This window comes from Coregonus clupeaformis, chromosome 5, assembly GCF_020615455.1.
Source record: "Coregonus clupeaformis isolate EN_2021a chromosome 5, ASM2061545v1, whole genome shotgun sequence".
Classification (NCBI taxonomy): Eukaryota; Metazoa; Chordata; class Actinopteri; order Salmoniformes; family Salmonidae; genus Coregonus; species Coregonus clupeaformis.
Window position 1 is genome coordinate 34,673,533 of NC_059196.1, and position 13,446 is coordinate 34,686,978.

The following is a 13,446-nucleotide window of genomic DNA, read 5'->3' on the forward strand; positions in this document are numbered from 1 at the left end:
TGACAACAGTTGGTGCGATTATTCGCAAATGGAAGAATCACAAAATAACTGTCAATCTGGCATGGGGCATGGGGCTCCACACAAGATCTCACCTCGTGGCGTTGCAATGATCATGAGAACGGTGAGGAATCAGCCCAGAACTACACGGGAGGATCTTGTCAATGATCTCAAGGCCGCTGGGACCATAGTCACCAAGAAAACAATTGGTAACACACTACGCCATGAAGGACTGAAATCCTGCTGCGCCCGCAAGGTCCCCCTGCTCAAGAAAGCACATATACAGGGCCGTCTGAAGTTTGCCAATGAACATCTGAATGATTCAGAGGAGAACTGGGTGAAAGTGTTGTGGTCAGATGAGACCAAAATCGAGCTCTTTGGTATCAACTCAACTCGCCGTGTTTGGAGGAGGAGGAATGCTGCCTATGACCCCAAGAACACCATCCCCACCGTCAAACATGGAGGTGGAAACATTATGCTTTGGGGGTGTTTTTCTGCTAAGGGGACAGGACAACTTCACCGCATCAAAGGGACGATGGACAGGGCCATGTACCGTCAAATCTTGGGTGAGAACCTCCTTCCCTCAGCCAGGGCATTGAAAATGGGTCGTGGATGGGTATTCCAGCATGACAATGACCCAAAACACACGGCCAAGGCAACAAAGGAGTGGCTCAAGAAGAGGCACATTAAGGTCCCGGAGTGGCCTAGCCAGTCTCCAGACCTTAATCCCATAGAAAATCTGTGGAGGGAGCTGAAGGTTCGAGTTGTCAAATGTCAGCCTCGAAACCTTAATGACTTGGAGAAGATCTGCAAAGAGGAGTGGGACAAAATCCCTCCTGAGATGTGTGCAAACCTGGTGGCCAACTACAAGAAACGTCTGACCTCTGTGATTGCCAACAAGGGTTTTGCCACCAAGTACTAAGTCATGTTTTGCAGAGGGGTCAAATACTTATTTCCCTCATTAAAATGCAAATCAATTTATAACATTTTTGACATGCGTTTTTCTGGATTTTTTTTGTTGTTATTCTGTCTCTCACTGTTCAAATAAACCTACCATTAAAATTATAGACTGATCATGTCTTTGTCAGTGGGCAAACGTACAAAATCAGTAGGGGATCAAATACTTTTTTCCCTCACTGTACACACAAGCATGTACAACCGCTTCCGAATTCCCCTCACACATACTTTTTGCACATGCCTAAATCTATGCTCCCTTATCACACACACACACACACCACCCACACACCACCCACACACACACACTAATCCACTGCTAAACGCATTACTGTCCAGAAAGTATAACACACCCATTTGACTATTATTTAACTGCTATTAAACCTCCTAAACACACACACCGTCCAAACGGATGCCGTTTTAACCACTCAACGTTTGCCATGTATGCCATGTCAACCATCCAGCCACCAAATCCTATAAACACATCATCAAGTCATCCTCTTATAGACGAGCCACCACAACCCTACGCTACATTCTGAGCAGCTGGGTTCTATATATCAAGTCAATCCAGACAGCTGGGTTCTATATATCAAGTCAATCCAGACAGATGGGTTCTATATATCAAGTCAATCCAGACAGCTGGGTTCTATATATCAAGTCAATCCAGACAGCTGGGTTCTATATATCAAGTCAATCCAGACAGCTGGGTTCTATATATCAAGTCAATCCAGACAGATGGGTTCTATATATCAAGTCAATCCAGACAGCTGGGTTCTATATATCAAGTCAATCCAGACAGCTGGGTTCTATATATCAAGTCAATCCAGACAGCTGGGTTCTATATATCAAGTCAATCCAGACAGATGGGTTCTATATATCAAGTCAATCCAGACAGCTGGGTTCTATATATCAAGTCAATCCAGACAGCTGGGTTCTATATATCAAGTCAATCCAGACAGCTGGGTTCTATATATCAAGTCAATCCAGACAGATGGGTTCTATATATCAAGTCAATCCAGACAGCTGGGTTCTATATATCAAGTCAATCCAGACAGCTGGGTTATATATATCAAGTCAATCCAGACAGCTGGGTTCTATATATCAAGTCAATCCAGACAGCTGGGTTCTATATATCAAGTCAATCCAGACAGCTGGGTTCTATATATCAAGTCAATCCAGACAGATGGGTTCAATATATCAAGTCAATCCAGACAGCTGGGTTCTATATATCAAGTCAATCCAGACAGATGGGTTCTATATATCAAGTCAATCCAGACAGCTGGGTTCTATATATCAAGTCAATCCAGACAGCTGGGTTCTATATATCAAGTCAATCCAGACAAAGCATGACTGTGATGATGATGCCAATTCAGTTTGATCCTATGTCCCCTGTCCAGCCTATACCAATCAATCCCAGAAATCCTAGATTCTCCACTCAGCCTACTCAAACGATCCCAGAACCTCCCCACGCACTCAATCAACCACTCACTATATCCTAGCCATTTTCTCAACCGATTAAAGCTAGTTAACGAAGGCGTTGTTGAACTAATTTCCAAACAGCAATTCTCCTCATTTTCCTATTCTTTTGTTAATTTGCTTGGTTTTATCTGTTTACGCCAAACGCTAACTTCCTCCCCTCCTCCTTCGTTGAAAGGAAGATAAATATGCCTCTTTATCGGTTGTGCTGCCTGCCAGAGTGTTTTTAAGCACTGGAGCGGCTTCCCTTACAATCTGCATAGAGAGACTGAGGGAAGCAATTTTAGCGTTTAATAACAGCCGTGTCGCGGAGGGTTCGGTTTCCCCTCTATAATTTGATGGAAGGGAACTGTTCTTTTTCCGTCTGCCCGGTTGCCGCCGTGCCAAACCTCAGTGCCTCCTTTCCCGAAATGGAGCGTTTGGTTGATTGGGTCATATAGGATGGCTCCAGACAGACAGACAGACAGACAGACAGGCAGAGAGACACAGCCTTCTGAAGCCTTCATGGTTGGATTTTAATACTCTTAAATGGCTTATTTTTCTTAATACTGTAGTGGATTCGGCTATTTCAGCCACACCCATGCAATCTCCATAGACAAACATTGGCAGTAGAATGGCCTTACTGAAGAGCTCAGTGACTTTCAAAGTTGGCACCGTCATAGGATGCCACCTTTCCAACAAGTCCGTTCGTCAAATTTCTGCCCTACTAGAGCTGCCCCGGTCAACTGTAAGTGCTGTTATTGTGAAGTGAAAACGTCTAGGAGCAACAACAGCTCAGCCGCTAAGTGGTAGACGACACAAGCTCACAGAACAGGACCGCCGAGTGCTGAAGAACGTAGCGCATAAAACTTGTCTGTCCTTGGTCTGTCCTCACTACCGAGTTCCACACTGCCTCTGGAAGCAATGTCAGCACAATAACTGTTAATCGGGAGCTTCATGAAATGGGTTTCCATGGCCGAGCAGCCACACACACAACCCTAAGATCACCATGCGGAATGCCAAGCGTCAGCTGGAGGGGTGTAAAGCTCGCTGCCATTGGACTCTGGAGCAGTGGAAACGCGTTCTCTGGAGTGATGAATCACGCGTCACCATCTGGCAGTCCGACGGACAAATCTGGGTTTGGCGGATGCCAGGAAAACGCTACCTGCCCTAATGCATAGTGCCAACTGTAAAGTTTGGTGGAGGAGGAATAATGGTCTGGGGCTGTTTTTTCATGGTTCAGGCTAGGCCCCTTAGTTCCAGTGAAGGGAAATCTTAACGCTACAGCATACAATGACATTCTAGACGATTCTGTGCTTCCAACTTTGTGGCAACAGTTTGGGGAAGGCCCATTCCTATTTCAGCATGACATTGCCCCCGTGCACAAAGCGAGGTCCAAACAGAAATGGTTTGTCGAGATCGGTGTGGAAGAACTTGACTGGCCTGCACAGAGCCCTGACCTCAACTCCATCGAACACCTTTGGGATGAATTGGAACGCCGACTGCGAGCCAGGCCTAATCGCCTGACATCAGTGCCCGACCTCACTAATGCTCTTGTGGCTGAATGGAAGCAAGACCCCGCAGAAATGTTCCAAAATCTAGTGGAAAGCCTTCCCAGAAGAGTAGAGGCTGTTATAGCAGCAAAGGGGGGACCAACTCCATGTCAATGCCCATGATTTTGGAATGCGATGTATGACGAGCAGGTGTCCACATACTTTTGGCCATGTAGTGTATATTGCACTCCACTAATGAATGTAAAATCGTCTGGTACGGATATGATGCTAATCAGCATACTGAACCGTAAAAGCACTAGATTGCTGTTAGCAGAAGTTAAGGGAATGAGACAAGGATCATGGCTGTTTTCAGTCTCTTCCTTTTGCACATCTTTTGAGGAAATCTGTTAGAACCGCATCTCTGGAGTTATAATGATTTAAGAGACAGATGATAGAGAACTGGAAGTGTTTATTCTAACCCAAGCACAAATAGGACACACACACACACCCATGGTGAGTGGTGGAGCGTTATAGCATTAGCTGGTGCTGGGCTGAGGTCATGGCTTTATTAGACAGAGACGCCGGGGAGGAATCTGCACCACATACGCTAGTGCGTGCGCACACACACACACACACACACACACACACACACACTCACTCACTCACTCACTCACTCACTCACTCACTCACTCACTCACTCACTCACTCACTCACTCACTCACTCACTCACTCACTCACACACACACACACACACACACACACACTCACACACTCACACACACACACATAATCTCATTCATACACACATACTCATTCATATAGTATACACACAGGCATGCAGACAAGCAGACACATTCTCACACACACAGTCTTGTACAGCAAACCTTGTGGGGACACACAATTCGGTCCCATTCAAAATCCTATTTTCCCTAACCCCTAAACCTAACCCTAACCCGTACTCTTACCCTTACCCTAACCCTAACCTTAACCCTAACCTTAACCCAAAAACCTAACCCTAAACATAACCCTAGCTCCTAACCCTAAAACTAACCCTAGCTCCTAACAATAACCCTTAATGTAATTTTAACCCTAACACTAATTCTAACCTTAAACCTAAACCCCCTAGACATAGCATTTGACCTTGTGGGGACTAACAAAATGTCCCCAGTTGGTCAAATTTCTGGTCCCCACAAGAACTTCTGCTCCCCACAAGAATAGTTAAACACGTCTACGACACACACACACAAACACTCCGGACCCTTACATCGCACCTCCAAATGACCTTTACACACTCTGAGCTGTGAGTGGGATCAGCGTGAGGCCAAAATGTCCATTTAAATCAATTAGGTACCAGAGATGAGGCTATGGTTTAATTGCAGCCAGTCTTAGTGGGCTCATTTCAGACTCGGGCCCGTTCACGCCTGAAGCTCCATTGACACAGGCTCTGTTAATTCAGTCTTTCAGGGCTCTGTTAATTCAGTCTTTGAGGGCTCCGTTAATTCAGTCTTTGAGGGCTCTGTTATTTCAGTCTTTGAGGGCTCTGTTAATTCAGTCTTTGAGGGTTCTGTTAATTCAGTCTTTGAGGGCTCTGTTAATTCAGTCTTTCAGGGCTCTGTTAATTCAGTCCCTCGAGGACTGTTAATTCAGTCTTTGAGGGCTCTGTTAATTCAGTCTTTCAGGGCTTTTTTAATTCAGTCTTTGGGGGCTCTGTTAATTCAGTCTATCAGGGCTCTGTTATTTCAGTCCCTCGAGGACTCTGTTAATTCAGTCTTTGAGGGCTCTGTTAATTCAGTCTTTCAGGGCTCTGTTAATTCAGTCCCTCAAGGACTCTGTTTATTCAGTCTATGAGGGCTCTGTTAATTCAGTCTTTCAGGGCTTTTTTAATTCAGTCTTTGGGGGATCTGTTAATTCAGTCTTTGAGGGCTCTGTTAATTCAGCCTTTGAGGGCTCTGTTAATTCAGTCTTTCAGGGCTCTCTCGTTTACTGGCTCTCTGTCTCTTAATTGTTATTTGCAGGAAGAGGAGGAAAGACTTCAGTCTGTCACAGTCTTGTTGGGTCTCTCTGAACCTAGTAATTACTCACAGATTGGTTGAAAGACACACGCACACACACATACACACACACACACACACACACTTGTATTGTGATTGTGCATGCCCACTCCCTGTTAGTTTATGTGTGTACGCTTTTGTGTGTAATGTTGTATTTGTGTGTGTTTGTGTCTATTTATGTATTCCCTGGAAGAGAGACAGGAATTGTTCAGATCATATACTCCACACAACACTGTCACACCCACAATTCAGTATGCTTCCCTGTTTTTCACTATCACAGACCCATACACCTTATTAAAATGTACGTTTATGTGTAAGAGAGTCTGTTTGTTAGTGTGAGGTAGAGAGAGAGAGAGAAGAAGAGTGAGAACGTTTGTGAAAGACAAAAGAGAGCGAGAGATGAATAAACCAGCCCCTCCTCCTCCTCTGTCTCTAACCCCCCTCTGCTCTCTATTCCCCCCTCCTGGCCAGGTGGTAACACTGACAGCCTGTTTGACATAGAGAAGTGCGTGGGCACCATCATCATCGCTAAGCCTCTGGACGCTGAGCAGCGCTCCTTCTACAACATGACTGTGGAGGTGACGGACGGGACCAACTCTGCAGCCACACAGGTAGCTGGAGACACAATATATCAGATCCCTATTTATTTATTCTCAGAAAGAGACAAATCTACTACCTGTATGTGTTGATTTTGGAGTGCGTAAGTTAAAGTTAACGTGGCACTGTTAGTATTGTGTTCTGTAGCTTTCGACCACCTGTACATCTGAACACGCATAAATGCACCCTTACACAGACCCTCACACACACCCTCATAAAGTATAAACCACATGCATGCTACTAATAGTTACTTTTGAAACCACATACACAGACCTCGCCTTCATGGACGGAAGCTACACTCCCATGCCCTCATTTTTCCCAAGGACATTATGTTTTTAACAAATTTCATCAGCCATTTTGGAAAACGTCTTTAGATGGTGTGATGGATGGCGTCACATTGTCACATTAATGATGGCGTCTGGCGTTTCAAGGACCTATTAGAGTGATCGGAACACGGCGAGCGGTGATAACTAGCAGTGTAATCGTCTCTCTCTCCCCGCGTCTAATTCCTCTGTTTGTACAGAGGACAGTAGCCTCCCCTGTCCTGTTCTGCCATGTCCTGTCCTGTTCTGCCATGTCCTGTCCTGTTCTGCCATGTCCTGTCCTGTTCTGCCATGTCCTGTCCTGTTCTGCCATGTCCTGTCCTGTTCTGCCATGTCCTGTCCTGTTCTGCCATGTCCTGTCCTGTTCTGCCATGTCCTGTCCTGTTCTGTTCCTTTCGCACTGTTCAGACTGTGGTTGAACGGTCCAAAGATTGTTAGTGTATAAACTGAGCTAGTGTGAAGATTCTTTATCAGTCTCTGTTTGAGTTAGGAATGTCATGTTGTATAGTGGGTTGGACGTTATACAGTGTGATGATAGAGAAATATACCAGTATATCTTATTTCCCTTTCCTCTTTTAGATGATCTGTCACATACAATGTGTGTTTACTGTGTGTTAAATGCAGAAGGTGACTGTGGTGGAACAGGACACACACACACAGTAGAATGGATTAGCATTTTCATAGAGAGGAATGGATTGCACTGACATACGGAATGTGCTTGCAAGACACCTTATAATTTCCCTGTGACAGTCCGTTCCACGCGAATGTCACTCTACCTGCTCCGTTGTCATTTTCAGGGCCAGTGCTTTTCAATACCCAGGCATTAGGCCTGTGAAAGGGACACATTAATACATATAATTTATATTCATATGTATTTTGTATTTTTGTCATATCCATGCATGTCTGTCTGTCATGTTCCTACGGTGCTTGGCATTGTTTCTGTAAAGCGTTTTGAGACAAGGTGACAGAGAAACTGGTTCCCTGGTGTAAAGGATAGTATGCTGATACTGATAATGCTGGAGATTTAGATTAATATGAACACATTCACACATACATGTACTGTAGGTTTGGTTGCCTTTTTCCATTTCTTACATTATATTTTTCTCTCTCTCTCTCTCTCTCTCTCTCTCTCTCTCTCTCTCTCTCTCTCTCTCTCTCTCTCTCTCTCTCTCTCTCTCTCTCTCTCTTTCTCTCTCTCTCTCTCTCTCTCTCTCTCGCTCTCTCTCTCTCTCCCTCTTCCTCTTTTCGTTCAGAATGATAGCTGGAGGGAAATGCAAATTGGCTTTACTGTTGTGTGCCCTGAAAGAGAGAGCCAACCCACTGGGCACAGACGTCAATTCAACATCTATTTCACATTGGTTCAACGTAATTTCATTGAAATGACAACGTTGATTCAACCAGTGTGTGCCCAGTGAGAATCCTCATTAAGTACAGAGGTCTAATAGCTAGCTAGGGCACAGGAAGCCAAAAACATCCTCTCTCACCTACTCTACTCTCTATTCAGACTGAGTAACTATTTCTGTCTCAGTTGGTCCATTAGGCCATGTCGTGCTAGTACCTGTTCACGATGTCCAAGCCCCCTTGCTATTCATTCCAACACACTGCCTACCAACACACACACACACACACACACACACACACACACATACACATACAGTCCCTACACACCCCTGCAAGATAGTCCTGTGTAGATCAGTTGGTAGAGCATGGTGCTTGCAGCGCTATGGTTGTGGGTTTGATTCCCACGGGGGACCAGTACGAAGAAAGTATTAAAATGTATTCACTCACTACTGTAAGTCGCTCTGGATAAGTGTGTCTGCTAAATGTCTAAAAAGTAAAAATGCAAGATGTGCTGACTAAATCCCTATGGGTGTTCAATACACCTACAAACACATGTGTATCCCCCCGGCCCACACACACACCTGTAAGACATTCTGACAGTAGAGCCAGTCATGAGAGGCTGTGCTGACTTCCCTTCTTCAACATCACAGATGGAGGCTCAGCGTGACGCCCAATGGGGGAAATCTCCACTGTTCACCGGCAGGAAGACAGCTGCTGCTACTGTCTTATATTTAGCCTCCCAATACGCCTTCCTTCTTACGCAACGCAACCGCCTTTGTCACCGGCGGTGGGAATCTGCTGTTCTTGACTCACAAGATTTCCATGAGTCATCAACCGTCAACACAGTACATGACATGCAACACAACAAGCACGTCAGCAAACATATGTCTCGACTGGCATATACGGTACATGGCGTATATAAATACATGAACTGCAAAAACATCTTATTCACATAATAGTTGTGACAGACTCGCAAATATGTACTGTATGACACGGAACTGAATATAGTATCTGACCGACTGTATATGTTATGGCCTGAAGACAAAAACGTTTGTGTGTTGTAGTACTACGACATAGCCTACCCACAGCCCCCCTCTCTCCCTCTCTCCAGGTCCACATCACAGTGTTGGACAACAACGACAACGCACCCGTCTTCTCCCAGCCCACCTATGACATCACCATCTCTGAGGACACGCCCGCGGAGACGGAGGTGGTCCAGGTGTTGGCGTCGGACCGTGACGAGCGCCACCGCCTCACCTACTCCCTCCACAGCGCCATCGACCCCTCCAGCCTGCGGCTGTTCCGTATTGACCCCAACACTGGCACGGTGTATACTACAGAGAGACTGGACCACGAGGCTAGAGCACAGCACATCCTCACTGTCATGGTGAGAGACTGAGACCGTTACTGTTCTATCAAATATGGTTAGGTTATCTTGAATTTCATTGTAAGGGAGTATTCCATTTGCATTATTTGTTCACATTCTCTTAAGATTCTGCATGAAAAGCCCTCCATTGGTTATGGATGTGTTGAAGCTGTCAGAGGAGGAGAGGAGAGGAGAGGAGAGGAGAGGAGAGGAGAGGAGAGGAGAGGAGAGGAGAGATGTAGAGTGGGTCAAGAACATTATCTTTATTCCAGTAGCTTAATATTCTAATGTAACTCAGCTCTCCTGCCAGAGACTACTTCTATGTCTGTTCTCATTTTACCTGAGCTCATCATTAAGCAATTACACTAATTACTGAGAGCAATGAACCAACGTCTCACCCTCGTCAAGGGAATGAGACAGTTTTAGGAACCATGACCGTGTGTGTGTGTGTGTGTTGGGGAGAGAGATAAAAGGAATGTGCGAAAGAGAGATGTGAGAGTGATCTGTCTGGAACTGTTTTGTGTTGGTTGGGAGAGTGTTAGTGTGTGTGTGTGTGTGTGTGTGTGTGTGTGTGGAGTCAGACTGTATTTGTGTGTGTGTGTTTGGAGTTCTGAAATGAATCACCCTCATTCACTCTGTTTTACTTCATTTCCTCTGGTTCAGTGGGTAGTAAAAATAGGAAACGACTGCTCATCTTACCACTGTAGTCGTACTGTTTTCTCAAATCACTTCATCTCCGGGAAATGTAATTATCGATCAAACGTAGTCATTTTGAATTTTATCATACCGTGGTGATAAGCGAGGTAGGAACGTCTGCTTGACATTTTTAATGAGGGAAAATATTTCAGTTTGAGGCGGCGCACTGATTTAATTAGGTGGAATCCACAGGTAGATAGTATATTTAATATCTGGCATTCGGTGTGCCCATGGCAGTGCCTGCTGTGCTGGAACCAGGTATGTTTCTACATGTATAGGCTACAATATGATCAGTATCTCATAATTATAACATCTTCCTGCACTAAATAGATAAGAGGTCTAACAATATAAATATTTATTGACTACACATAACCACTACAGAGTCCAAGATAACAGTCCCCAAACAGAGCATTGACTACACATAACCACTACAGAGTCCAAGATAACAGTCCCCAAACAGAGCATTGACTACACATAACCACTACAGAGTCCAAGATAACAGTCCCCAAACAGAGCATTGACTACACATAACCACCACAGAGTCCAAGATAACAGTCCCCAAACAGACCATTGACTACACATAACCACCACAGAGTCCAAGATAACGGTCCCCAAACAGAGCATTGACTACACATAACCACTACAGAGTCCAAGATAACAGTCCCCAAACAGAGCATTGACTACACATAACCACTACAGAGTCCAAGATAACAGTCCCCAAACAGAGCATTGACTACACATAACCACTACAGAGTCCAAGATAACGGTCCCCAAACAGAGCACGTATAACAGTTTTGGCTATTGTGTGTAGCTGCTTTGATTAATAGAAAGGCTGAGCCACAATGATACTCCTATTATCCTGAGCCTCAGGCGAACATAGACAAACATGCATAGACACAGACAGAACAGACACAGAACAGCTCTTATCTCCAATGGACCCAGTGATCTTCCGCCTACCACTTCCTCAGTACCATAATACCATTCAGTCTAGGGCTATTATACCACTCATAGTCCCAGTGGGTTGTGTTAAGAGTGTTGAACTAGCCAGTGTTTCATAATACTGACAGCAGACCTAGCGCTAATTCTGATGCTAATGCTGGTTCTATTAATACTCACCCTGTGTGGTGCCTCGTATGAGACAGGCTTTTTCTCTGATCCCATTCTCTTGTTGTGGAGAGTCTCGCATCGGGGCATAAATATCCATCTCATTAGCCCTCTAATTCTCATCTGGTCTCTCAATGACAGGATTACTCCGTCCCAAAAGACCCATGGTGGTTTGCAGTGACACTCACTTTTCATTTCATGGGAAGTTAAAGCTTCAGTACATTTTATAAATGGAAACTCCAAGAATATTTGTCCTATTGATTCTGTTTGTTTAGAAAGTTATTTTGTAATATGCAAGTGTTTATTTTGCCTCATGCCGGTTATATAATGAGAAATGTAATTGTGTCAGATCTAATACTATACACCTGCATTAGTAGACCAATGATTAGAATAATTTTTCTCCCTCAGGTAAAAGACCAGGAGTTTCCGTACAGGAGGAACCTGGCCCGAGTGTTGGTGGATGTGGAGGATGTTAATGACCATGTCCCAGTGTTCACCAGTGCTCTGTACGAGGGTTCGGTCTATGAGTCTGCAGCAGTGGGCTCTGCTGTGCTCCAGGTGACTGCCCTGGACAAAGACAAGGGAGAGAACGCAGAACTCCTGTATACCATGGAATCAGGTGAGCAACTATAGAAAAGGAATTGTAACTAAACAATAAGGCCCGAGGAGGTATGGTACAGTGGGGAAAAAAAGTATTTAGTCAGCCACCAATTGTGCAAGTTCTCCCACTTAAAAAGATGAGAGATGCCTGTAATTTTCATCATAGGTACACGTTAACTATGACAGACAAATTGAGATTTTTTTTTCCAGAAAATCACATTGTAGGATTTTTAATGAATTTATTTGCAAATTATGGTGGAAAATAAGTATTTGGTCACCTACAAACAAGCAAGATTTCTGGCTCTCACAGACCTGTAACTTCTTCTTTAAGAGGCTCCTCTGTCCTCCCCTCGTTTCCTCTATTAATGGCACCTGTTTGAACTTGTTATCAGTATAAAATACACCTGTCCACAACCTCAAACAGTCACACTCCAAACTCCACTATGGCCAAGACCAAAGAGCTGTCAAAGGACACCAGAAACAAAATTGTAGACCTGCACCAGGCTGGGAAGACTGAATCTGCAATAGGTAAGCAGCTTGGTTTGAAGAAATCAACTGTGGGAGCAATTATTAGGAAATGGAAGACATACAACACCACTGATAATCTCCCTCGATCTGGGGCTCCACGCAAGATCTCACCCCGTGGGGGTCAAAATGATCACAAGAACGGTGAGCAAAAATCCCAGAACCACACGGGGGGACCTAGTGAATGACCTGCAGAGAGCTGGGACCAAAGTAACAAAGCCTACCATCAGTAACACACTACGCCGCCAGGGACTCAAATCCTGCTGTGTCCCCCTGCTTAAGCCAGTACATGTCCAGGCCCGTCTGAAGTTTGCTAGAGTGCATTTGGATGATCCAGAAGAGGATTGGGAGAATGTCATATGGTCAGATGAAACCAAAATATAACTTTTTGGTAAAAACTCAACTCGTCGTGTTTGGAGTACAAAGAATGCTGAGTTGCATCCAAAGAACACCATACCTACTGTGAAGCAGGGGGGTGGAAACATCATGCTTTGGGGCTGTTTTTCTGCAAAGGGACCAGGACGACTGATCCGTGTAAAGGAAAGAATGAATGGGGCCATGTATCGTGAGATTTTGAGTGAAAACCTCCTTCCATCAGCAAGGGCATTGAAGATGAAACGTGGCTTGGTCTTTCAGCATGACAATGATCCCAAACACACCGCCCGGGCAACGAAGGAGTGGCTTTGTAAGAAGCATTTCAAGGTCCTGGAGTGGCCTAGCCAGTCTCCAGATCTCAACACCATAGAAAATCTTTGGAGGGAGTTGAAAATCCGTGTTGCCCAGCGACAGCCCCAAAACATCACTGCTCTAGAGGAGATCTGCATGGAGGAATGGGCCAAAATACCAGCAACAGTGTGTGAAAACCTTGTGAAGACTTACAGAAAACGTTTGACCTGTGTCATTGCCAACAAAGGGTATATAACAAAGTATTGAGAAACTTTTTT

General features: G+C 44.8%; 1 protein-coding gene across 4 annotated transcripts in view; it reads left to right on the forward strand.

Annotated features, from left to right (window-relative positions):
• Nucleotides 1–13,446, forward strand: part of LOC121566912 (protocadherin Fat 3) — a 329,631-nt gene that overhangs the window by 265,552 nt on the left and 50,633 nt on the right. For all 4 annotated transcript variants that reach the window (XM_041876825.2, XM_041876827.2, XM_041876826.2 and 1 more), the window contains 3 exons: nucleotides 6,422–6,561; nucleotides 9,323–9,598; nucleotides 11,786–11,996. In XM_041876825.2, coding sequence (XP_041732759.1) covers nucleotides 6,422–6,561; nucleotides 9,323–9,598; nucleotides 11,786–11,996 — 627 coding nt within the window. The remainder of the gene's footprint in view (nucleotides 1–6,421; nucleotides 6,562–9,322; nucleotides 9,599–11,785; nucleotides 11,997–13,446) is intronic.